This window comes from Kogia breviceps, chromosome 17 (assembly GCF_026419965.1).
Source record: "Kogia breviceps isolate mKogBre1 chromosome 17, mKogBre1 haplotype 1, whole genome shotgun sequence".
In the NCBI taxonomy this organism is placed as follows: domain Eukaryota; kingdom Metazoa; phylum Chordata; class Mammalia; order Artiodactyla; family Physeteridae; genus Kogia; species Kogia breviceps.
Window position 1 is genome coordinate 7,088,639 of NC_081326.1, and position 24,938 is coordinate 7,113,576.

The 24,938-nt window shown below is 43.2% G+C and overlaps 1 protein-coding gene across 3 annotated transcripts in view; it reads left to right on the top strand.

Moving 5' to 3' along the window:
• The window catches only part of CHD7 (chromodomain helicase DNA binding protein 7), a 179,188-nt gene that overhangs the window by 124,303 nt on the left and 29,947 nt on the right, over positions 1-24,938 (top strand). For all 3 annotated transcript variants that reach the window (XM_059043515.2, XM_059043523.2, XM_067017044.1), the window contains exons 8-16: positions 5,346-5,460; positions 8,910-8,993; positions 10,439-10,576; positions 10,659-10,780; positions 11,149-11,392; positions 12,606-12,782; positions 17,252-17,395; positions 18,592-18,847; positions 24,590-24,800. In XM_059043515.2, the coding sequence (XP_058899498.1) occupies positions 5,346-5,460; positions 8,910-8,993; positions 10,439-10,576; positions 10,659-10,780; positions 11,149-11,392; positions 12,606-12,782; positions 17,252-17,395; positions 18,592-18,847; positions 24,590-24,800 (1,491 nt within the window). The remainder of the gene's footprint in view (positions 1-5,345; positions 5,461-8,909; positions 8,994-10,438; positions 10,577-10,658; positions 10,781-11,148; positions 11,393-12,605; positions 12,783-17,251; positions 17,396-18,591; positions 18,848-24,589; positions 24,801-24,938) is intronic.

Genomic DNA, 24,938 nt, shown 5'->3' on the forward strand with positions numbered 1-24,938 from the left:
ATGCACATGGCCTGGTTTCAGATGGTCTTATAAGGAGAGTGGAAAGACCAGATAAGGAGGAGAAAACGAAGTAAGCCAGAGAGACAGAGAGTTCTCTGGCCGGTTGATCAAATCACACAAGTTTGAGTATCGATTGCCAGGAAGTGGCACCACGAGACAGGCACCCGTCCCGGTCAGCGTGTGGCTGTGGGAGGTGAGGCGCTTGGTCTGTGGGAACCATCTCATGTCGCCTGCGCACAGCCCCAGAGCCGGGCCCGGGCTCCCTGCCCAGGTGCCACCGCCGCCAGCCAGGGGAGGCGAGCCACCTGTCTGCCGTCGGTCACGTGAGGTGAGGCAAAGCAGTGCTCAGAAGTAGCTTTCCTCTCCGATGTTATCGAGATCTAAGGGAAGTTAACATTTCCATAAAATTAAAAGTTTTTCTTAACCTTTCATTTTGACATGATTTGAGATTTACAGAAAAATTTGCAAGAACAGTGCAAAGAATTCCCGTTTTTCTTCTTACAATTAAAAAGTATCTTGTGGAAAGATGCTTTGAGACTATTAAACATGACTGTCGCTAAGTGGTGATTTAACAATTCCATTGTTCCTTCTGAATGTGCTGGTCGGGCTTCTGCTGTAAGGAAGAGCTTTACCTTCTTACCTATCTGCTTATCGATAGCTGTGTGGACTTGTGGAGTCTTCTTTTATTCAGTGCGTCGTAATTCCTTACCGTCCTACCGTTATTTACTTTGCTCACATTATCCCCGATCTGGCGGGTGGGAGTCCTTCCAAGCTGTCTCCTCCCTTCCTTCTGCCTTGTCTCCGTCCTTCCTCGAGCTCTTCCTTACTTTCTGGCACCAGAGGATGTTCCTAACCCGTCTGCAACTTCCCTGTTTAAGTCCTGGAACTGATCATTTCTCTAGGGAGCCTTGGTTTTTTTTTTTACTGGAGAAGGGCATTTAGAAACCAAGATTTGGGTACTAGGTGTGCTCATTGCTGCTGGGGGGGTCATTGCTTCCAGACCTCTCAGTGGATGGGGCTAGGAAGGGCATGCCACCTGCATGTGTATGACATATATACCTACATATGTTCCACACACATATGTTTATTATATATACACACGCACGTCTATCTACCTACCTACCTACCAACAAGGAAAACCAGTGCCTTTATAGTGATACTTCCTTTTTTTAATTTTTGTGCGGTACGCGGGGCCCTCACTGCTGTGGCCTCTCCCGTTGCGGAGCACGGGCTCCGGACGCGCAGGCCCAGCGGCCACGGCTCACGGGCCCAGCCGCTGTGTGGCGTGTGGGATCCTCCCGGACCGGGGCATGAACCCGTGTCCCCTGCATCGGCAGGCGGACTCTCAACCACTGCGCCACCAGGGAAGCCCGTGATACTTCCAATTTTATTTCAGTACTGCAGGGTTCATTCTATTCTTTCCCCTTCCAATATTAATAACTCCATTTTTTCGTCTATGAGAAACCTGGCTCCTGTCTTCCGTAATATATTTTCTTATTTGTTAATCCTAGCATATATAGGAAGTGCTTTCAGAATTACTAGACCCTATTTCTGTGAAAAAGAAGCCTGCTAACTAGCATTCATCCAGTATTTGTTTAGCGTTCTTTTGTCTTTAGCCTGATGCTGTAGAGGCTAAATGCTTTTTCCAGTATTTCCTCAGGTTAGCTCTCCTCCCCGCCCCGCTTCAGTGCAATGTCATTTGCTACTCAGTTGGGTTCATTAGCTTCTGTTTGTATTCCATTTTAGGCCGCCCCCCCATCCTTGTTGATTTTCTTCTCTTTTTCTTTTTTTGCTTTTTTCCAAGTTCATGAAATATTAACACGGTTCAGTAGTCAGAACTGTACACAAAATTATACCCAAAGAAGAAGTGCCATCCTCCCTTCCTTTCCACCTCACTCCTACTTACCTTTTCATTAATCCCAGATTTCTCCCTCCTATAAGTTTTGGCATGAATGTGCAGATAGATACTATTATTTCCCCTTCTTCCTTAAACACAAAAGACTAGCATCAGTACAGATTTGCCCTTTGCTTTTTTCACAATACTACATATACTAATTTATTCAACATCAGTTCATAGAGTCCTCCTCGTTCTTTGTTACAACTGCCTAGTACGCCTTTGCCATGGCTGTGTCACAGCTTACCCACCCAGTCTCCTGGGTATGCCGGCATGTAAATGGCTTCTGATATTTTATAGTTACAGATAATGCTGCAATATATATTCTCATGCCTATGTATTTTCGAATTGTTGGAGGCATAGCTTCAGGGTGAATTTTTAGAATTGGGATAGCTGGATCAAAAGGCATACATAAATGTAGTTCTGTTAGACATTGCAAAATTCCCTTCCAGAAGTGTTGTGTCAGTTTGCATTCCTACCAACAATGTAGGAGAGCACCTGTTTCCCCACAGCCTTTGCAGCGGTGTGTTTTTTTGTTTTGTTTTGTTTTTTTTACTTTTTGTGGGAAATGGTATTTCAGCGTGGTTTTAATTAGCATTTTCTTTTATTGTGAGTGATTTAGAACATCTTTTCATAAATTTAACGACCAGTTTTGTATCTTGTTCTGTCAATTATGTGTTCCTATCTCTTGCCCATTTTTCTATTGTGCTTCCCTCTATTTTTAACAGTTCTTTATATATGTGGGATATTAGTCCTTAATCTGTGTTGTATGTTGCAGCTATCTTTTCCCAGTTTCCGTTGTCATTTGGCTTTATTTATTGTTGGTTATAGCATTGTAAGTTTTAAAGTGTTTTGTATTTTCAGATTTATTAATCTTTCCTTTTATAGGATCTGACTTTTGAATCATAGTTAGAAAGCCTTTTCCTACCTCCTGGTTAAAGAGGAATTTGCCATGTTTTCCTCTCGTACTTGAATGGTTTCATTTTCTCTGTTTAGGTGCTTGATCCACTTGGTGTTTACTCTTGTGTATGGGGTAAAGCATGACTCTGATTTTTCATTCTTTTCCAAATATTGCTGTTCCAGCACCGTTATTAAAAAGCCCATCTTTGCCCCGGTGATTTGAGATGCAGTCTTTATCATGAACTAAAGATACATATTTATTGTATCCATATCTGTTATTTATTCTAATCCTTTGCTCTATCTCTTCACGAGTCAGTAGCACACTGTTTTACTTATAGAGGATTTATAGTGTATTTTAATATCTGATTTATCTAGTTTCTCCTAAGATGTTTCCTTTTTAGTGTTTTCCTGGATGTTTCGCATGTTTATTTTTATATATAAATCTAGCATTCACTTGTCTAACTCCATTAAAATGGTTGTTTATATTTTTATTTACATTGTGTTAAATTACAAATTTATGATTTATGATGTTGAGTCATGTTATCTAAAAACAAGGATGTCTTTCCAGTTGGTTCAACTTGATTTTCGTATCTTTTAGGAGGGTTTTAAATACTTCCTTATGAAAGTTTCACACACTTCTTATTAAATATATTACTAAGTATTTTATCTTCGTTGATACCGTAAAAGTGGTTTTCCCTAATGCTGTTTCCTCTAACTGGCTATTATTTGTGTGAATGGAGACATTTGACTTCTGTCTGTTAATTTTATATCCTGCTGCATAATGGAATTATTTTATTTTATTATTTGAATTTGTTTCCTAATTGATTCTCTAGGGTTTCCCAGTTATGCAGTCATGGCATCTGCAAATAAAGATAGTTTTACTTCTTATTTTCCAATTACCACTCCTTGCTGTTTTCTCTCATGTAACAGCATTGGCTAATGCCTGGAATAGGATATTGAATAATAGTGGAGATATGGGCACCCTTGCCTTGTTTCTGATCCTAGAGCAAAAGCCTGTGGTTTTTCTCCATTTAGTTAAAGCAGAGTCACTGCCGGAAAGTTTCAGCCCAGTTTACAAGAGGGAGAGCAGGGCTGGACCCAGCTGCTCAAGTGCCTGTGTCTCCCTTGTGGTCACCCTGGCCGTGCTTTATGGCATGTTCACCTCAGCCAAGACTAGGGTGCTGACTGCACACAGGCCTTTTGCTGTCCAATAAGTAGAAGACTAGACTAGGTGATTTTTATAATATTCGGTTTCGGTTATAGCAGTATTGCAAATTATTTATTGGAAATTTGGAAATTACAAGCTGAAAGTAGAAAATAGAATACTTGCAATCTTACCACCCAGAATGATCATTACTAACATTTTGATGCATTTTCATCTAGTCTGTTTTCTCTCTCTCTCTCCCCCTCTGTGTGCAGGGTTTCTATCAATTCATATCTGTTCAAGGCATATGTATTTAAAGTCCTTATTTCCCTTGGTCAATTGTAGAAGGACTAAATCAATCCTACCTATGAAAATGCATATTAGACGTTACATAAATACAAATGATGTGACATTTAATGTCAGAAGCCTTTTCCATATCATTCATTATTTTTTGAGAGATTTTATACTGGCTGCATAATTTCTAAGAGTAGTGGTACCTTGATTGTGAAAGCACCTCGTTTCTTTTTAATGTCATCACCAGAAAGAGAAACAAGAGACAGTCGAGGCCATGGAGGGGGGGTGGGGGGTGGCAGAGAGAGGATGATAGTACAGAAGAATATTGAAATACCAAACGAAAGAATGTCAGAGGTACCATAAAACAGTAACTATATACCAGTGAGTCTTGGGAATGGACAGGGAAGGGTGGGGAGTATTCAAGCTCAGATTAGAGAAGACACAGCATGCTCAGCACAGGCCTGTGGCAGGTCTGAATGGGAGGAGACTAACCAGTGCAAGGAGAAGAGTAGACAGTAGGGAGTGAAAAATTCACAAGGGACCCCAAGCGGCATCAGTCCTCTCAGAGCTGGGAGGCTGGGAACTGACCAGGAGCTGGTTGGGGACAAGGGAGTTCCAGAGCTGGTGGTGGCCCTTTGCTGCCCAGCAGTTGTAGGAGGAGGGAGTTAGGTTTACCTTGGCTCTTTTAAATTTGAATTCTTTTACCTTGACAAAAACCTTTTATTTCTCAATTAATGATAAAAGGCTCAAAACGAATTCATAATTAAGGCCACCCTGTAGTGCTAATTGTTTTGTATTGAAGTGTAATCCATTCACTTAGGAAAACAGCTTGTTACTAGGTCATTTTCTTTTCTTTTTTTTTTAATGGGAGGTGGGTAAGAACTGCAGGCCCAGGACAGAGGGCAAATTTTTGGCATTATTATTGATTTTCTTTTCTTATTCTCAAACATTAGTAGTTATAGTGAACGTGGCTTGGCAACCTCTGTGAGTAATTAAACAGGTTATTATGTTAATTATCTGTTTAGTTGATTTTGGGGGGAATGATAGTGAACATGTATAATAAAAGATTAATTCTTTTCTACCTGTTTCAAGTATATTATTTTGTTCTTTTAGCTCTTATCTTCATTGTCAATGGGCATCTGTAGAAGATCTGGAAAAAGATAAGAGAATTCAGCAAAAGATTAAACGATTTAAGGCAAAGCAGGGCCAGAACAAATTCCTTTCAGAGGTATGGAAAACCTGGTTAATTTTCTAAAGTATTTACATTTTTAAAATGTTCTGAATTTTGAATTTTAGGTTAGTATATTATTAAGAAAAACTAGTTTGCCTCATTTGGTGCTGTTACTTGCATATCGGTAACTGGTTATTGCTAAATAATTTGTAAACAGGAAATTTCTCATTCTTCCTGTTGCTTAGTTCTAGAAGATACTGGGCCTTATGATATTATATGGAAATATGATGGTGTGATTAAGTCTTGTAATGAAACTACAGTTAGTAGACAGTGAAAAAAGTAAGTAGACAAAAATCCTATTAAGATTTTAGCAGGGTAAAAACACTACAGTGAGTATTAAGTATAAGTTCTAGGATATAAAAGTTTCTTTCTGTTGGGGGAGGTGTGTGACAAATTATTTCTGTTCAAGTCAGTGCCTAATTACAGAGAGTTTTCACTGAACTCCTTTTCACAGATCACACGCTGTGGTGCAGGAGTTGGTATGATATTCTCATACCTTTGCCTGCCCCCTTTATCCTAGGTTATCAATTATGATGAGAAGGTACCCATACCTAGGGCAGGGAAGAAGAAGTCCTGCGTATTTTAAGAAGCGCCAGGTTCCCCTCCAGTGTAGTCAATTACATTGACAAAATGCTCTCACAGAGTGCTTCCTGGGGTCCCTGGGCTTGTGATCACCGATTTGCTTTCAGTTACAGCCTCCTCAAGCAGATAAAAGAGAAACCTTCACATTGAAAGACTAAATTGGCTGACTTATGGAGAGTTTTCCTCTCCATAAGGGAATTAGCAGAATGCAAACTGTAAAGAAGTGTGAAATTGGATGGAAAATAATACCTGCTTCACAACCAACGTCACACACACTGACCCCCTGTTGGAGATGGGGGAACGGGGGACAGAAGAAAGTTCCGTAGTTTTATGTCATAGAGTCAGTCCTCATACCCTCAGGTGACAGGTCTGGGTTCTCCTGGGATATGATTTCCACGCCCCCAAAGGCATATTGTAAAATCGGCACTGGATGGGAGACCAGGCGGAGGGGATTCCACTAGACAGATGTGTCCGTGTCACCGAGCAGCAGCCTCCTTGCCTGCAGGGGTCAGTACCAAGGGGTGGAGGTGCTTGGATGGGACTCACTCCTCATGTCCTGGGGAACATGTAGGTGATTCTTTCTTTGAAAGGACAGGTTCTGAGAAAATACTAGGAAGTTCTGTTTTTCATGCCCCTTAATGAAACTAAAGTTAAATGTTTGTGATATTGGGCAAGTTGAAATCCTTAGCTTCCTCCTAGAAAGAGACACTGTATGTTCTACTGATGTTTCCGTGTATCTGTGTTAGGAAAAGGAAAGAGTGCAGTGGTTACTCCCACCCTGGTCCTTAAATCATGGTTCAGCTCATTACATTTATTTGTGCTTCTTGGAGTCAGGCGCACTTCAGGGACGTGGGCCCGGCCCAAGGTGTATAGTCTGCCTTTTTGAGTCTGTCTCTGGGAATCACCTGTACCGAGGCTGAAATACATTATCTTGCTGGTAACTTGGCAGCTAGAGATCTCAAGTGTTGTCCTGAATGGAAGTAGCATAAACTTGAGTCTGAAAAGGTGATCTGAAGGTTAACAGGGAGGGATACCAATTTCTCTTCCCCTCTTTCTTTCTTACATAGACACAGGCCCCGCCCCCGGCCCCGCCCCCGCCCCCACCCCCACCCCTCCCCGCTCACCACACACTGTCACGTCCCATAGACGGTCCTGGCTTCAGGTACCCATGGTTCTGCTGCTTTGGGATTTTTAGTTACGACCACCTTTGCATTCTCTGTTTCACCTTAGGCTTCCTTTTAAGTCACTGCAACTAAAATCTCTACTCAAAAAGACTGTCAAAACTGGAAATTATGTCACACGCATGGTGGCATAGATTACTCGCTTGAAGGATAAACGTGTTGAGGAGTAAAGTTAAGGATTTTATTTCAGTAATGGAAGATTCTGTTTAAGAACAAGTTGTCTTAGAGCTTTTATCAGAAGAGCCTAGTTTATGGAAAGTTCTAGTGTTTATGCTTTATATGAATAATACATAGATATTGTGTACCTAGAAGCCTTTTTTTTTTTTTTTTTGCGGTACGCGGGCCTCTCACCGCCGCGGCCTGTCCCGTTGCGGAGCACAGGCTCCGGACGCGCAGGCGCAGCGGCCACGGCTCACGGGCCCAGCCGCTCCGCGGCACGTGGGATCCTCCCGGACCGGGGCACGAACCCGCGTCCCCTGCGCCGGCAGGCGGACTCGCAACCACTGCGCCACCAGGGAAGCCCAGTCTAGAAGCTTTGACAAAGCCAATGCATTTAATATATTAACATTTTAAATTAACGGAACATTCCAAAGGGTTTTTTGCCTTAGTCATGAACTCTGTGTGAAGGCCTGAGGCAGTTGAAACACATTCTGGTATTTCTGGCTTTTGTTTTGTAATTCACAGTTCAGAGCATCCAGACTGGGTGCTGTCAGTGGGGCCCAGGGAGCGTTTGTTATCCTCAAGCCAACTGTGACCTAATGGCGCTTCAACCTGCCACTCAGGGGATACAGACAGTATCTAAGTGGCTTATAATGTGTCTTTGCAAAGCATTTGAATGAAGTTATATTACTGATAAGTTAACCTCTAGAAACACGTAATCATGTGTCTTTTCTAACTTGTCTGACTCTGACTTCTTTAAAGTCTGTAGCTTCCTCTTGAGCTGCATTCTGTTCTTTTACATGAGATGACTTTGCAGGCGTGCAGCATTTCTTTAGTTTTGTAAAGATTGTTAATCTATTGGCCAAAGAACCCAATTTTTTAAGCCTCCTTTCTTGATCCTTAAGAGTTCTAGCCAAATGCTCTATGTTCAGTACAAATAAATCATTAGAACACTCAGGTGAACGCCAAGACTGTGTTCAAATGAGGTACTAAAACTGATTGGCAAAGACGACCCAATGTCATAAGCTCTGTTCACACTAAAATATGGAATTCACTGGTCTCAGCGTTTTTAGCTTTTGAATAACATTCTGCAAATGATGCTGTGAGGCATCAGACAACTCCAATAGTTATGAGACTCCAGCAGCACTTACTGTGCATGGCTCTGAGTCTTCATCGCAAGCTGTGGTTTCAAGAATGTTCAGTGCATTGCGTGCCATAAGCCTTTTGGATTGCTCATTAGTGAATTATAATTTCACACTTCATTTAAAATATTCTTAAACATTTTCTCACAGTAAAAAGGTTTCACACAGTAATTAAAAGACCCAGTTAACAAAGTCTGAGAAGTCTGATTTCCCCATGGGGAGTGATTTTGCTAAATTGTAGCATTTCAATTAATATACTAGAACTTGCCAAATATAAATTTTGTATCGCTGTGACCCAAAATATTATTGCCTGATGGAAAGGGAAATAATGTCTACTCTCAGGAGTTAAATAAACATTTTAACTTTTTTTCCTTTGGCGTAGATTGAAGATGAGCTTTTTAATCCAGATTACGTGGAGGTTGACCGGATAATGGACTTTGCACGTAGCACAGATGACCGGGGAGAGGTAACAGAAGATCATTTGTATTGGGAGCCAGTGACTCAGAGAGCTTATGTGTGCTTATGGAGAATGATTGTGGACTCCTAGATCTGGTTCTGGTCAGGGCCTTAGGTTATGACACACTTGCTCTAACCTTAACTGAAATTTTTGACTTACTATTAGTTTTAGGACTTAATAATCACTGTAAATGTGTGTTTTGTTTAGTCGGAGAGCTTTTTAAAAGAAATCAGTTTTCAGTGTGAAGCAAATAGATTTTTTTGCACAGTTCCAGATATGATCAATAAAGGATTCAATATATTTTGGTATAAATCTATTCTGTAGCATGAATCTCCCTTATAATAAATTAAGAGTGCTCTTGTAGCAGAATGCAGTTCAAAGATATTTAACATTGGACGTCCTTAGTGAAGCTGATGGACCTCATTTAATGTGGTGCACAGAAGATACTATAAAATCTTTCTCTTTATGAGATCCCAGTCTAGGCATGCCCAGGTGGCTTTGCAGAACCCTACGAGGGTGTTAAGGACAGTCGGTAGGGCCTAAGAGTAAAGACAAGTCTAGTGACTTCTGAGCATTGTATCTTAGTGAGTATATGCCCACCCACCGTGAGGTATGTCATTCCTAGCTTCTTCTTGTAAATTAAACTTTATAAGGGTTTGGATCTTGCTTGTCTAGTGAGTCTGCAGTGAACTCCCATTTTACTCCAAACTCTGTATCACGAGGTCCATGATGTTTCAAAGATCGTGTCTGTAACATGATGTTTACCTTTCTAGTTTTGCTAAGTTGTACTTTAAAGAAAATTTTTTTTCCCGTCGTATATTTACCTAGTACAGCAAATGTTTGTAACATCACAACCAGGTCAGTGTACCTTGGTCCTGAGATGAAGATCAACAAACCAAAATATTTTCAAGAAGAAAGACAAAGGAAGTCCTATTGATCTGCGTTATCCAAAATATTTTGCTCTGCAGTCTTCCTAGAGCTCAAACACATTATTTTAAAGTGATAGCATGCAAATCGTATCTCTTTAAGAAGAAGGCAGAAATCCTAATAAATTGAAGTCTGTTTCTCATTCTTTAAGATAAGGTAGCCAGTTAGGCAAATACGTAAACACACCAAGATGGGTTACCGTCTAAGTCTGAATCAGACGCCTGATGATTTGCCCAGATAAGACTCAGGCTCGAACTCAGCTTTGTTATTTGCTAGCTGTGTCTGTGTACCTTTTTGGCTTTTGAACATGACTTTACCAGTGGCTTAGATAAAAATCAGTTTGTTCTGCAAATATTCAATAATATTATTTCCAGTTTAGACTTGAGACTCTGTAACGAAGGGCTCCTCGTTCAGTGGTCACGGTTCTAAAGCTTCCCCCGGCTCCGTCTCACTGTGTCTGGGGTAGTATCGGTCGGTAAGTGCAGTAGAGCAGGAGCCCAACTGTGCTGTGTTTAAACCCGGCCCAGCCTGTGACTCACTACCTGGTGAAGTGGTGCTCACTGCCTTATGAGGACAGCACGTGGGAGCTGAGGCAGGACATAGACCAAGCCAAGGTCGAGGAGTTTGAGAAGCTGCTGTCCCGGGAGCCGGAAACAGAGCGCGTGGTAAGGAGGGCGAGTGGCGGTGGCTTCGGTGCCTGTGGTCTCCGAGAAACCACTAATGGGACTTCTGCTGTATTTGAAACAGGAACGGCCTCCTGCTGGTGGGTGGAAGAAATCGGAGAGTTCCAGGGAGTATAAAAACAATAACAAACTCAGGGAATACCAGTTGGAGGGAGTAAACTGGCTACTTTTCAATTGGTACAACATGTACGTAACATGTGGTTTGTTGTGTTTTTTTTTTTTTTCACTTAAAAAAAAAAAAGCCCATAGTAGCTCTTTTGTTATCTAAAGTATTGATCAAATATAGCTTAACATTTTAACTCGCTAATAGAAATTATTTTTTTTAAAAAAGCAAACACTGGAAGTGTGCTTAGTATTTGTTTACTTAACACATATTAAAGTAGAGACTGCTAGAAGTGTGTGGAAGTAATTTTTATGTCTTAGAGCATTCTGTTTGAAGCTGTATTTTACTGTGTCTAAGGGAACATCTAAGGCGTGCATTTATGAGCACGAAAGCACTGTCCGTCTTGTATGTATACTTACTGAAGTTTCCTTGTTTCATTTCCCTCCCAAAGGCGAAACTGCATTTTAGCAGATGAAATGGGTTTGGGAAAAACTATCCAGTCCATTACATTTCTCTATGAGATACATTTGAAAGGAATCCATGGCCCTTTTTTAGTAATTGCCCCGTTATCCACAATCCCCAACTGGGAAAGGGAATTCCGGACCTGGACGGAGTTGAACGTGGTTGTGTATCATGGGAGCCAAGCCAGTCGGCGGACCATTCAGTTGTATGAAATGTACTTCAAAGATCCCCAGGTAAAGCAGCACAGGCCAGCGGTCCTTATGCTCCTAGGCATTTTAAGGCGTTGGATGTTTTAAATGGTCTCAGACCTTTGGCAGGGGAGGTCTAGATTTTGCAGATAGAGAATTTTGCTTTGGATTTCTTACCCAATTTGTGTTTGTATTATAATTCCACATCTCTTGATGGCAGCTCTTTATTTTTATAGCCTTGGTCATTCTAATTATTAGAATGAATGAAATTTCGTTTTACCGTGGATGACTGCTAAAAATCATTTAATGTGTTGATATGCTAATCTGGTTTATTCTGCAAGCCCTAGAAGAAAGCGAAACAAAAAAATGGAGTTTTTAAATGTGAATGAAAAGAATATTGTGTTATTTATTCTTGCTAGAAGTGAAAAATATTAGGTATGTAGTATTAGCTGGTACATTGAATGAAATATACCCAAAGGGGATAATTTATACTTTGGCTCTTAGTAGCAACTGCTGTGATTTTTTAACTAATTTCAGTTACCTGTCTGCAATTATCCTGTGATATTGACAGTGAAGCATTATAAAATGACAAAGCAAGAAGAATAAATAGTATATGCGAAAACAGTTTTAAGCACTAGGTGGTAAATGGAAGTCCTGTAGCTGGAAATAGGACAGAGTTCTGTTTTCTATGTGTGTTTACCTTGAGTGTAAAATCTGACCTACAGTTAAATACTTAAAGGAGAACAAAACCTAAAATCTATTTTGGTGTTGATCTTTAGATTTGGGAAATTGTTATAAGTTCTCCCCTGAGTTGAATGTTCTTTTCGTGTTAGCACGTTAAAAGTAAAAAGCAAGTTACAAAAGTTTAGATAAATAAATAAAAAGTTTTAAAAAGTAAAAGCAGTTTTAAAAAGTTGTATTAGTACATAATCTCTTTGGCCTTTCACCTTTTGGAGTCTGTAGGATGTCACTAGAATGGGCACACTTAGTGACTCTACTGCATGTGATCTGTAAGGAAATTGGGTTGGAAATTTTACTAACAATTTTCAGACTTCCTTGAAAAAGGTAAGGTTTTAAACCTCTGTTGTACCAGAAGAGCTTAAAACGTCCAAAACACCTTGAAAGCAAAGTGTAAGTGTTACCTAGAATAAGGATGTCCCCAAGGGGATCAACACACATATTTTATGCTATTTATTCATCCTTAAAGTTATTACTGTAATCTTTAATGCTGAGTAATGATCCAGAGTTGTTCTTGTAGGGTCGAGTGATCAAGGGGTCCTATAAGTTTCATGCCATCATCACTACGTTTGAGATGATTCTGACCGATTGTCCTGAGCTGCGGAATATTCCCTGGCGCTGCGTGGTCATTGATGAAGCCCACAGGCTGAAGAATCGCAACTGCAAGCTGTTGGAGGGACTCAAGCTGATGGACTTGGTCAGTGGCCATGCTGGCGATTCCCTTGAGCCCGGATAGAACTGTCACTGACTCGGTACCCCTGCTGCTCTGAATCTGACCGCTGCTTTTGAAGGGTGTTTGCAAAACCTGCCAGACACTGTGATGTATGCTCCTGCGCTTTCAGTGACTTAAAAGTTGCTGCTGTCTTCCCGATTCTCATGCTGTTGGCTGGTGTCTTTGCACAGTTGTATCACAGCAGAGGATAGTCATGGTATTTTTCACTGAAATGAGTTTCCGGTATTTGCTTTTCCCATTTGTTTGTAAATACTGCCATTTCCTAAGCTGTTGGGCCAAATGTTAGCTCCGTGATGATAATCCAGTTATATTCCAGGGCTCGTAGGTTTTGGCGTCCAGGGGCCAGGAGGACTCGTAGGCGCAAGTTCTCAGTAAGTTGAACGGCTGTCTGGCATTGGTTCAGTTCATGCAGACGCTTAGAAGTTTAGGGCATTGCAAGACCTTGAGATTGATCTGGAATTTTAGACATGTCTATCCCATACTCTTCCAAGTTCATAAGGGATAGTCAGGGCTTCCTCATTAGATTTTTTTTTTTCCAGTAGGAATATCATAGGAAAACATATTGTAGAAGTGGTAGAATTTGACTGATTTTCCTTTCCACGCTGCTGTGTGATTTTCTAGCAGAAATTACTACATGACTCGGTCATCCTCGGGTTTCTTTTCACTCTGTAGTTTACAAGGTGGGTTTTGATCACTTGTTTTTATTTTTAGTGTACATTTAAGAAGCAAAGATTGTTATTTAGCATGTCTTGGATGTTTTGATGAGGTTTTTAAAAGTACAGAAAGATTTTCAGAATCCCTTTAGTGTTGACTTCTATAGATTAATTTGATCTCTTGTTAATCGAGAGTTTGAGATGGGAAGGAATATGCTGTATGTTCACGGATATAAATTTCTAACTGAACGCTGGTACCACCGACAAGAATACTTAAAAGCTTTCTGTTGCAGCTGGTTCTTTGAAGCAGCTTCTTTTATTCCTAAATTAAGGGGATCGGATTAGCCTCCTATTCTTTTAATTAACAACAAACAAAAATCTAGTTTGGTTTCAAGGAAAAGGTCTGACTGAATTATCCTATTTAGGAAGGGATTTCCCCATCCTTAAGACCTTTCTCAGAGCAGTTTTGTATTATTTGGTGTTCAGTCCACAAAACAAATTAGAACCCTTGTAAATGGTGAACAGTCTTGAAGACATGAGTAAGCACGTGGAAAAGAGAAACTCTGTGGCTGTATTTGGTCTCTCTGGGTGATATTTTAGTCTTACGTCGAAGTAAACCTATTGATGTTCAGGTGAACATTGGTTCTCATGAAATATCTAACTACGTCTTCTGAGTAGGGACCCATCTTCACAGTGGTCCACATAAGACACAGTTACGGCACCGTTTCCTGAAGGCTTAGACAGTCATCTGAGTTTATGTCAGTTGTTTTCTGTTGTTAGTGTCTGTGCTCCCAGGTAGTCGATTCTTAACGGCCAAACAGACCTTCATCGGTGAGCACAGTTCGTCTAACTGTCAACGTCAAACAGCCTAATTGTCCCTGGGAGATTTCCAAGGATTTTCTGTTGTTTAGAGTAACACTTCATTGATGAATTAGAATTTGCTGTCCAGATCATTTTTCTGTTACATATTGCAGTGTTCCCTAACCATTTTCACATAATGGCACATACAGAAAATGATACTTGTCTATCATACTGGGGTGAGCGGGGAGGCCGGCCGCTGCTGCAGGTGACCGCCCTAGGATCCCGTCACAGCCGTGCCAGCTGCCCCAAGGACCTGGCAGACCTGTAACTCGTTCATGTCTCGCCATGGGAAGCTCTGATTAACAAACGCACAAAATGATTCTTTTTCTGATGATCAAGAATCTTTACTTTCACGAGAGTTGTTTTCTAGATGGAGCACATTATTACTGTTCAGAGGTAGAATATAATTATATTTGTCCAGTTCTGAACAGCTCATTGCCTGGTCTTTAAGTTCTTACTTAAAATATCCATCATGAGAACTTATACACTGGCCACTTTTTGTTCTTCTTTTCTGGAATAAGTCACGGTGAAAATAGCAAATAATAACTACATCCAGCTACGGAGCAGGTCACAGGGAACTGCTGTTACCTGCACTAGACGCAGTTATGATGGCGGTGATTCGGGTTATCTTTAAGTGCGTTCTGAGAAAGGGAGGACCAGTGAATGTCTTCAGCTCTCCCATCACAAGGGAAATTCTTGTGAAGATGCTGGGATGGAGGGACATTTACAGTCCCCACTGTCCTCCACGGGAGCCCTGGAAGCAGGGCCGTCTCCTTGTCCCTTCTTGACAAGGAGGGGACTCTCTGGAGGTGGCAGTAATTCTTCATGGGTTCTGTTATCTCATCTTTCATTGTCAGGAGGCCTCACACAAATTAAAGACTCTGCTGAAATGAAATTAAACGGACGCCACCCCATCAGAGTTAAAAAGAATGGTAACGTTTTCAAACCAAGAGGCTAGCTGCTGACCTGGTTGAGCTTGGAGGTGATGAGCTTGATAGCCCGTCTCTTACCTGACATTTTGTGACACACCCGTATATTAATTGTATGTTACATAATAGTTACTTTCAAAGGGAAACCTGGTTTTGTTTTGCTACCCATGCAGCCTTACCAAAGGGTCATATGTGTAATCATTTAGTGTAACTGGTTTTGTTTTTAAAGAAGATGTTGGGGGTAGGAGTTTATTAATTAATTTTTTTAGTTTTGCTGTGTTGGGTCTTCGTTTCTGTGCGAGGGCTTTCTCCAGTTGCGGCGAGCGGGGGCCACTCTTCATTGCGGTGTGCGGGCCTCTCACTGTCGCGGACTCTCTTGTTGTGGAGCGCGGGCTCTGGACGCGCAGGCTCAGTAGTTGTGGCTCACGGGCCTAGCTGCTCCGCGGCATGTGGGATCCTCCCGGACCAGGGCTCGAACCTGTGTCCCCTGCATTAGCAGGCAGATTCTCAACCACTGCGCCACCAGGGAAGCCCAGTGTAACGGGTTTTAAACAGCCCTTGAGGGGAAGCGGCATAAAAAAGAAGTTCTCCCCCCCCCCCCCAAATAAGTTAATTTTGAAATTGGTAACTTAAAAGGCTTTTCTGAAGTACTGATATTTGGTTAGCAGCTCAGCATCTCACTCGGTCACAAAGGATGTAAAAAAAACTAGGAGGCAATCTTTAGTACCAACACAGCTCTCCCACAGCAATAACTCTTTTCCTGAATCTATGGCAGTGTTTTAAACAATTCTTGGATAAAGTAATTCTGGACTTGAATATGCCAGGAGCCGTGGCCCGGGTTACTCACCAGTATGGTTATATGTTAGAAAGTCCTGAAGTGATTTGCAAGCTTCTTACTCTTTATGAATTTAATGAGTTGGAAGGTGATGATGGTCTGTGTATCTTCCTGAATCAGAGACCTCTTATTCAAAAGGGAGCAAAGGAAGAATAAAAGCGAATTGAACTGCTTCACCTTGCTTTCAAAGTACTCCATTGACAGATAAGACACGGTAGGTACTGAGAAAAAGAGCCCTTAGGTGTCTCACCATCCAGTGTTTGCCGAGCACATACTCTCCGCTCGGCAACCAAGCCTTCTCAGACTTCCAGTTGAGTCAGAATATTGCTTTTGAACCTCCTAGAAGGTGTAGCCACTTTTTGAAATAGCTTTACTAACTGGACTGTGTACCAGATGGCCAAAGTAGGAAATAATAAGGCCCTTCAGATTAATAAATTCACCGTCGTTAAGACTGGTCAGCATGTTGGATACATGGAAGTATGCCGAGGACGAGGGTACAAAAGCATAAGGAAAGCTGGAGAAAGAGCTCGTAAACAGGAAAGATTGCTTTCAAGAAATACGTACCTTGGTTCACGGAGACAAAGTTAGAAATAGCATCTATTTTTTTTTTTTAAAAAGTGATTGTGGTATTTAGAACCAAGCTGACCTCTTTGCTAGTTTGAAGTGTTTGCAGAAAAAAATAGTTTTTCATGTGCTGTTGCCTGTGGAAGACCTTCCTTTGTCTCTGAAGTGAGTCATGCAGGAAGTAGACAGGGAGGGGAAGAGCCCTGTCGGTGTAGAGAGCAGAAAGAAGCGTGCGAGCTTTGTCTGAGCCTAGGGATTTGAGGAAAAACCTTAAACTTTGGTGGGGAGGGAAGCCTCGAGATGTAGGGGACCTGCGAAGCCACAGCACCGGAATGTTTCCTGGGACCTAAAAACCCCAGGAAGAAACAAGATGGCAAGACACGTTTACGGGGTCCGGGAGTCTATCTGAAGCAGAGACCACATGTCTCACATCTCTGCTTTCGGATCTAATTCCTGTATGTTATGCAGGGTGGGTGCTGAATTTCGGCGTTCGGGAGTGGAAGCCGGACAGTGCCGTATCGAGCGAGGCTTTGGTGTTAAGAGACGCGCTTTGTTATGATTTGCTCAGTTGCTCTCCTCGCACCCCTGTAGGAACACAAGGTGCTGCTGACAGGGACCCCGCTCCAGAACACCGTGGAAGAGCTCTTCAGCTTGCTTCACTTCTTGGAACCAGGTCGATTCCCTTCGGAAACCACCTTTATGCAAGAATTTGGTGATCTGAAAACCGAAGAACAGGTACTTCACCAAGTCTCCTTCGTGTTTCAGTCACGTGATTGAAGCTTAACCTCCGAAAGGGCAGAGCATTAAGATTTAACCATTTAAAAATGTAGATTATGTCCATTCGCCCCTGCCCCCAACCTCAGTAGACAGGTGAGCTTCATACCCCCTTTCCTTGGACGTCCCGTTGTGATGGGTTCGTTTGTCCCTTTGCCTTCCGGAAGGGCTGTCGAGATTCACAGAGAGGCCCCATACCTGTTCGCGTGCTTTTCAGCTGCTGTGCTATTGAGTTTGGCGGTTTTGCCACGTGTGCTTTCGGGTGTAGTGTCAGAAGCTGCTGAAATTTGTCGAGCCGTTTCCCTCCTGGAGTGCTGAGGTTCTTGTCTTATTTCTTACTTGGTCACATTGCTTACTTTTCTGGAGTCTACATATTTCCATTTAGAACCATGGGTCCTAACTACCCTGCAGGATTTCTGTGAGAAATAAATACGGTGTTGCATATGAAAAGTGGTCGCTTATTTCATACGTCGTGAGAGTTACGTTGGCGTTGGTTATTAGGCTGTATTCGAGATAAACGTGGAGATACGCTTGAAATCCTGGTCTTCATGTGCCCCCTCCCCTAACTTACTGTCTAAAACCTCTTAGCTTAGTTCAAAGTGGAGTCTGTTTTGTTTTGTTTTGTTTTGCTTTTCTTAAAATAAGAGCTGTCAGGTGTGCAGTATCCTATTACCAGTCAACAGAAAAAGAGAACAGAGACGGATGTCCGTGCACGCTCATTGGTGCAGGGATCGGGTAGCTCCTGGGCTTCCTCACACTTTCTATCAGCTCTTTCTAGAAAGGAAGAGAATTGAAGTGTGGCACTCCCATGACATGGTCTCTTCCTTCCTCCTCATCACAAAGGCTTGAGACAAACAGAAGGGAAAACTCACAGAATAAGTGGGGTTCTTTTCTGCTATGTTGTACCGTTCAAGCCTCCTGGCTGTTCGGGACTCCTGGGCAAGCGAAGCAGCCCATCGGAAATGGGCCACCGCAACCTTCATGCACTTCTGTTATGACATCTGTCATGTAAGATCAGTGCCTTCATACCCTTCCTGGGCTTTGACACATGAAAATGAATGGTAAATAAATGAGAGAATCGTGGTCTTTCACGTTAGTATGTGTTTTACCATGCAAGCAAGTCATGATACCGGTATTTACTTGAGGTCCTTTTTTAGGTGCAAAAACTCCAGGCTATTCTAAAGCCAATGATGTTGAGACGTCTCAAAGAGGACGTGGAAAAGAACTTGGCCCCCAAGGAAGAAACGATCATCGAAGTGGAGCTAACAAACATTCAGAAGAAATATTACCGAGCCATCCTTGAGAAGAATTTTACGTTTCTTTCCAAAGGTGGTGGTCAAGCTAACGTACCCAACCTTTTAAACACTATGATGGAATTACGGAAGTGCTGCAATCATCCTTACCTTATTAACGGTAAGCTGCCCACCTGGCACCTTTTTTCAGTAACTGTCAAAACCCCAGAAATCCTTTTCTCCCTCCAGACTGATGGTTTTATGGTTCATAATTATCCCAGTGTGGGTTTCATCATCTTTCTTTCTTCACAAAGCTTCCTTCTCTGTAGCCGAGGGTGCAGGACTGTTGTCCCCACCGATCCCTGAAGCAGGACCTCCGCTTACCTTTCCTGTGTCTGCGTCTCACCCCTTGAAGGGGAGGTGTTGGTGCTTGGTGGCTAGAAGTCATCAAACATGGTAACAGTTAAAGAGAAATTAGCCCCTGGTTGAGCTTTCCTCGCTCTGGATGTGTGTGGGTTTAGGTCAGAGAAGTTAAAGAGCTCCTTTGGGGTGAGAGGCAGCTGGCAGCTGTCTCAAGACTTCGATGGGAGAAAAGCTCTTGCAGTCTGGAGGCCTCTAGCATCCATTCTCTGAGAGTGAGAGGTTATCTCGGGTGTTGATAATAGTTGGTTCCTGGTGCTGATGGGAGCTTCATGGTCTTCCTGTTTTCTTAACTAAATTGATAGTGTTATGAACTGATACGAGTAAAAACCTGTATCATACCCTTCCAAAAATCATTAGAGGAATAAAGCTTTCATGCCTATGATGTGTAATATACTCTGGGGAATACAAGAACCTTCAGTTTGTGAGGGATTGAGAGCAGGAAAGCTGTTAGAAAGCGACGGCATTGAGACGAGGATTTTGCCGGTCAGGGTTAGAAAGAGAAAGGGCATTTAGGCTGGTGTAATCACGTGAACAAATGGAAGGAGGCGAGAGAACAAAGGGGGGGGAACCTGCCCAAGGTATAAAGGAACGTGTACGAAACAGTGGGGCAGTGAACCTTAGGCACAGTGGGACCTTGTGGGAAGCCCAGGTGCTATAGCTCGTGGAATTTTGGTGAAGCTTGGAAATGGTTAGAACTGTGACTCGGGATGATTGATCTGGCAACATCGTATAAAATGGACGGGAGCAGGGAAAGACATTCAAGCAGAAAGCCCCGCTAGGAGGCGACTGCTGTAGTCCAGCGGCGTTAATATGGGTTGAGGAAAAGTGATGGCCAGCTAAATCCGGGTGCTTGTGTGCAGAGTCATAACTGGCCCGCGGCTCAGTGAGGTTCCTTTCCAGGGGAGAAGGGACACAGCCCGGTTTGTCGTTACCACACTCCACGAGGCTCGGGTGCGGCCAGATTAAAGGGTTCCTCGTCTCTCCCCGTCGCGTAACTACGCACGTACCGACCACCTCACGTCCAGGAGCTGCAGTTACTAAACGACAGAGTAGTCCCCACCTGGAACCGTCTCCACATAGCACACGAGGGCGTGGCTGTGGTGTGACGTCGGTGGATGTCCTGTTCAAGCTTTGCGCTTGTAGCTTAGTCTTTACAGAGAGCATCATGTGTGGTCATTGCCTGTTGAATGCTGCCAGCCTGCTAATCGCCATGTGTTTGAGAGCCTGTGAGGCCACTGTGGTGTCAGCAGCCTGGTGCTGAGCTGGGGAGATGGAGTTAGGGCTGAAGGTGGTTGATGGTATGAGTAAAAGTCTGGTGCATGGACACACACACGTGAGAGACACACGCACACACTTTTTCATTTAATGTCTGTAAAAAAAAAAAAAAAAAAATGAGGCACGGTAGCTTCCAAGGGGAAAGAAAAGGCACCAACAAAAGCTGAAACGCTACAGCAGGAAGTGTGGGAAAGGAATGTCTCCGCAGTGGTTGGTAGAGATCCGCCCTAGTCCCATCAGTTTACCTTGTCACTTTACATGCTAATCACGCGCCTTGAGCATTGTGAAGCGGGGAGCCCACCCCAAACCACCGCCTGGAGGTCTCCTCCCTGGCTGACGGCTCTCCAGGGTCATCCTGTGTAATTCGCTGCTGACAGAGGTTCTGAGGACTTGCCAGGTGTGGATCCGTGGCTGTTGTCCTGATTGGTCACACCTCGAGGTCAGCTCTTCTGTCCTGGCAACAAGTTCCAAGGCGTCTGTTAAGCAGGCATCCTTGCATGCCTTCACGTTGATGGACGCACCGGGTGTTACAGCTGCCCGGATGACCTACGCAGAGGTTGTGTTTCAGAGGTTGCCCCGGGGCCAGGACTGTCTGTTCTCATCCACAACCTGGAGAAGGAAAGACAGAAGTACTGACCCAGCGCCAGCTCCGCCCTCATTTATCGAGCAGTTACAGGAGGCTTTCAATTTTGAAAGTTAAACTGACGTTTGGGTTGGTTGTGAAAGAGCACAGCAGCCCCAGTCAAATGAAAGTTCAGTTCACCAAAGCACAACATTTCTGTGATCGTGGACAAGAGAAGCAACTGTCTGTGTAGGTTGAGAGCGATAACATCAGCAAAGCGGAAAAAACATTAGAAGTGATTGTAGAACACAAACTGTACATAAATGAGAAATGTTTCTAATATGTACTGAGACTTTTAAGAGCATCGAACAGTGTTAGGCGACCATAAACGCTTGGTAAGTGTTGCTAGTTGTTTTTCTTGCTAAAAGTAGGGCAGGTAACTGTATGTTACTGTATGTGAGAGTGAAAATGATGTTGAAGACTTGGTAGGGGCCCCGATGGTTCAGGGCGACTTACGCATCCTCTGTTGGTGGTGGGGGGAGGGCGGTGGAGAACCGTGGGCAGAAAGAAGACAAGACTGAGCTCACGTGATGGGATGAATTTCAGAGAGAAAATGGTAATCTGCAAAAGAAAATCGTTTCTTGGGCTTCCCTGGTGGCGCAGTGGTGAAGAATCCGCCTGCCAGTGCAGGGGACACGGATTCGAGCCCTGGTCCGGGAAGATCCCACAGGCCGCGGAGCAACTAAGCCCGTGCGCCACAACTACCGAGCCTGCGCTCTAGAGCCCGCGAGCCGCAACTACTGAGCCCGTGTGCCACAGCTACTGAAGCCCGCGCGCCTAGCGCCCGTGCTCCACAACAAGAGAAGCTACTGCAATGAGAAGCCCGCGCACAGCAACGAGAGTAGCCCCTGCTCGGTGCTACTAGAGAAAGCCAGCGCGCAGCAATGAAGACCCATAAATAAATACATTAAATAAATAAATAAGTAAAATTTTAAAAGAAAATAATTTCTTGTTTGTTTGCGGCTAATATAGCCAGATAACTTTGCAGCTCCTGCCCTCACAGTGACCATCTGTTTAAGAGAACAGACTTCCACACTTCTTCAAGTTGTCTCTGACACACACACACACACACACACACACACACACTTTTAAATGTAAACGCAGGACTTTAGGGCAGTGCCAACGGTGTATTTGGGCTTATCATAACCTGTTTGTAGTTAATTTTCGGATTGATATTTACAAATCTAGCATCAAGGTAAATCTTTAACTGGTAAGCTTGAAAATTCGGCCTTGTAATGACTTAGAAGGTAGGTGTTGCTTTCCTCCCCAACTCCTTCCCTGCCCTCTTGTCTTCAGGTCTTCTGGGCGTAATATAGTGCTAAAGGAACCATACAGGAAATATGTTTGCTGATATTTTTTAAATGAAGTGTTAAAGTGTCAACCGGCTGCCACTTTAAGAACCTAAGTTCACAGCAAAGAGCTGAATTGATTAATTCAGCAGGAACTTTTGTCAGATAAGAAAAAATGTATTTTCATTCTGGCTATTTTTGATGACATGAGAAATCATTGGTAGTACTGAAAAAGCAGGAAAGTTATTTTTGTCATATAAATAAATTTAAAATGAAAATATTAAATTTCTCTACTAATTAGACTGAACTTATATTTTCAAATTTTTTACTAAAATCACTCAAACATGTTTATTTTGTCAAAATGATTATTTCATTTTTAAAAGCTATTCACTGACCATTAATTTAAGCTAAAATGCTATATTTTATTTTGATTATGGATTGTAATCCTAATATGAACAAAAAATAACTACTCAGATATTAGGAGTAAAACCTATTTCTGACTTGCAAAGAGCTTGTAGTATATTATCCAACAAGAACAAACTCTTTGAAAAGACCTAATGTAATATATGGATGTAAATCTGTTTTTCCTGTCTCCTGAGGGAGGGCCTTCTTGTCCTGAATCCAGAACCTAGATTTATAAATTTCTTGCCTTGAAAAACATTATTCAACTTTGTGCAAGAGTATTTATTCAAGAATATTCTTTATTCAAGAATATTCCTGCCGATTCTCTTAGACAGCATTTTGATTTTTACCTTTTCCTAGTACAACCTTTGCCGTTTGTTTCACTTGGATTAATATCCTGAACGTTAGCGTTTTATTCGTGTGGAAGGGGGAGTGAGACAGCAGTTTGGACCCAGCTGGCATTTTCTGCCAGGCCCTTCCTGAGAAGTAGCGATGCACTTTGTGCGGACCTCAGTGCCCAGCCCAGGCATTAGTGACTTCAGTCTGGTCTCAGTAAGATCCTTTGTCGATTAATAATGAACAAGCTGTGTTTCAGTGTGTGACCACGTCATGACTTAACTTGCTCAAGTGCCCTGAAAACGGGAACGGAGGGCACTTCTGTCCCACCCACAGCTGTGTGCCACCGTTCTGTCCTCCCGGCTCTGGTGGCCCAACTCACGTGACCTTTACACCCTGTGAGGGTCCCGTATCCCCATCCTGCGCGTAGTTTGTTCACGTTTAAAACCAGTGGTGAGAAGAGTAGTTTAAAGTTCCTGGTATGGTTTAAGGCTGAGGACAAAGCCCACCCATTAGATGGATTTGTTTGTACTTCCCAAAGGATAGGTGACTATGCCTCTCTCCCCAGGGGAGAGGCCCTGGTTGACACCCCACCCCCACCCCCCCACCCCCGGCCAGAGTGGCCGAACCCTTGCTGCCTAATTCTAGTTAAGCGACCTAAGCGGCTGCAGGGAGCTCAGCCCGCACGCTGCTCCCTGAGCAAGCACGTCTGGGGTCAGGGGAGGAGGTGGAAGGGCTTCTGTCCCTGGGAGGGTGCCTCCCTCTCTCCAGGCTTCTCTCCGATGCACCCAGGTCTTGGAGCAAGCAGAGGTCTCTTGTGGGGCGATGAGAAAAAGAGGGTTAGGTATAGAAGTCTTTCGTGAAACAGAGGTCGGGTTTTGCTTTTTTTAAAGCTTTGGATAATTCAGGGTAGAATTTTTGTACCTTAGGAAGTCATCAGCTGAGAATGAATGTGGAGAGAGCTGCAGAGACCGCAGGAGAGATGTGCTCAGGCGCCCTGAGAAATCCCTAAAATTACCCTGGAAAACGGGCTCCCTGTTGCCTCGGTCCTTTTGGCTGTACTAATATGCAGTTGGATACACAGACGTCCGTCCTCGCGCCATAACTGTTAGAACCCTGTTCCCTTAGTTTCAGAACAGATTCTGTTATTTGTGTTTATATTCAGCTAGTAAACAGTTCTTCCTTTCTTTAGCATTTTAGGTTCCAAATTTTCTGTAGGTATCTGGCCCTTGGCTTGTTTCTGCCACTTCTGGCCTGACAGTCTGTTGTTGAAATTCAGTTTCTACAGACAGCAAACATTTGTTTGCTGGAAAATGTGGGGTTTTTTTTTCCCCCCACGAACGCCTAAATGTGCTGCGCTTAAAACTTTGATCCCTTTTGTACGTCCACGGTTTTGTGTAGACCCTCCTTTGAGCCCGTGGATGGATGTGTGTTCATGAACACGAGTGCGGCCTCCCGGTCCTTACAGTTTGCAGCGGGTTTTGAAAGCAGGTTAGCTGTTTTTACTACTAAAAACAGTATTCCACACGGTGACAGAATATTACAGCGTTCCCGTCGTGCTACCCAATCTCTGCAGGTGCTGAGGAGAAAATTTTGGAAGAGTTTAAAGAAACACACAACGCCGACTCTGCAGATTTTCAGCTCCAGGCGATGATCCAGGCCGCTGGGAAGCTCGTGCTGATTGACAAGCTGCTGCCGAAGCTGAAGGCCGGCGGCCACCGGGTGCTTATCTTCTCCCAGATGGTGCGCTGCCTGGACATCCTGGAAGACTACCTCATTCAGAGACGGTGAGGGTCGCGCCCCGGGCTCGGGGGCTGGGGTCAGAAGGCGGGGGGCTTCGCGCCCTTCCCCTCCAGGTGGCCTGGGCGGGGGGGGGGGTGTTTCTGGTTTTTCGTTTATATATATATATATATATATATATATAT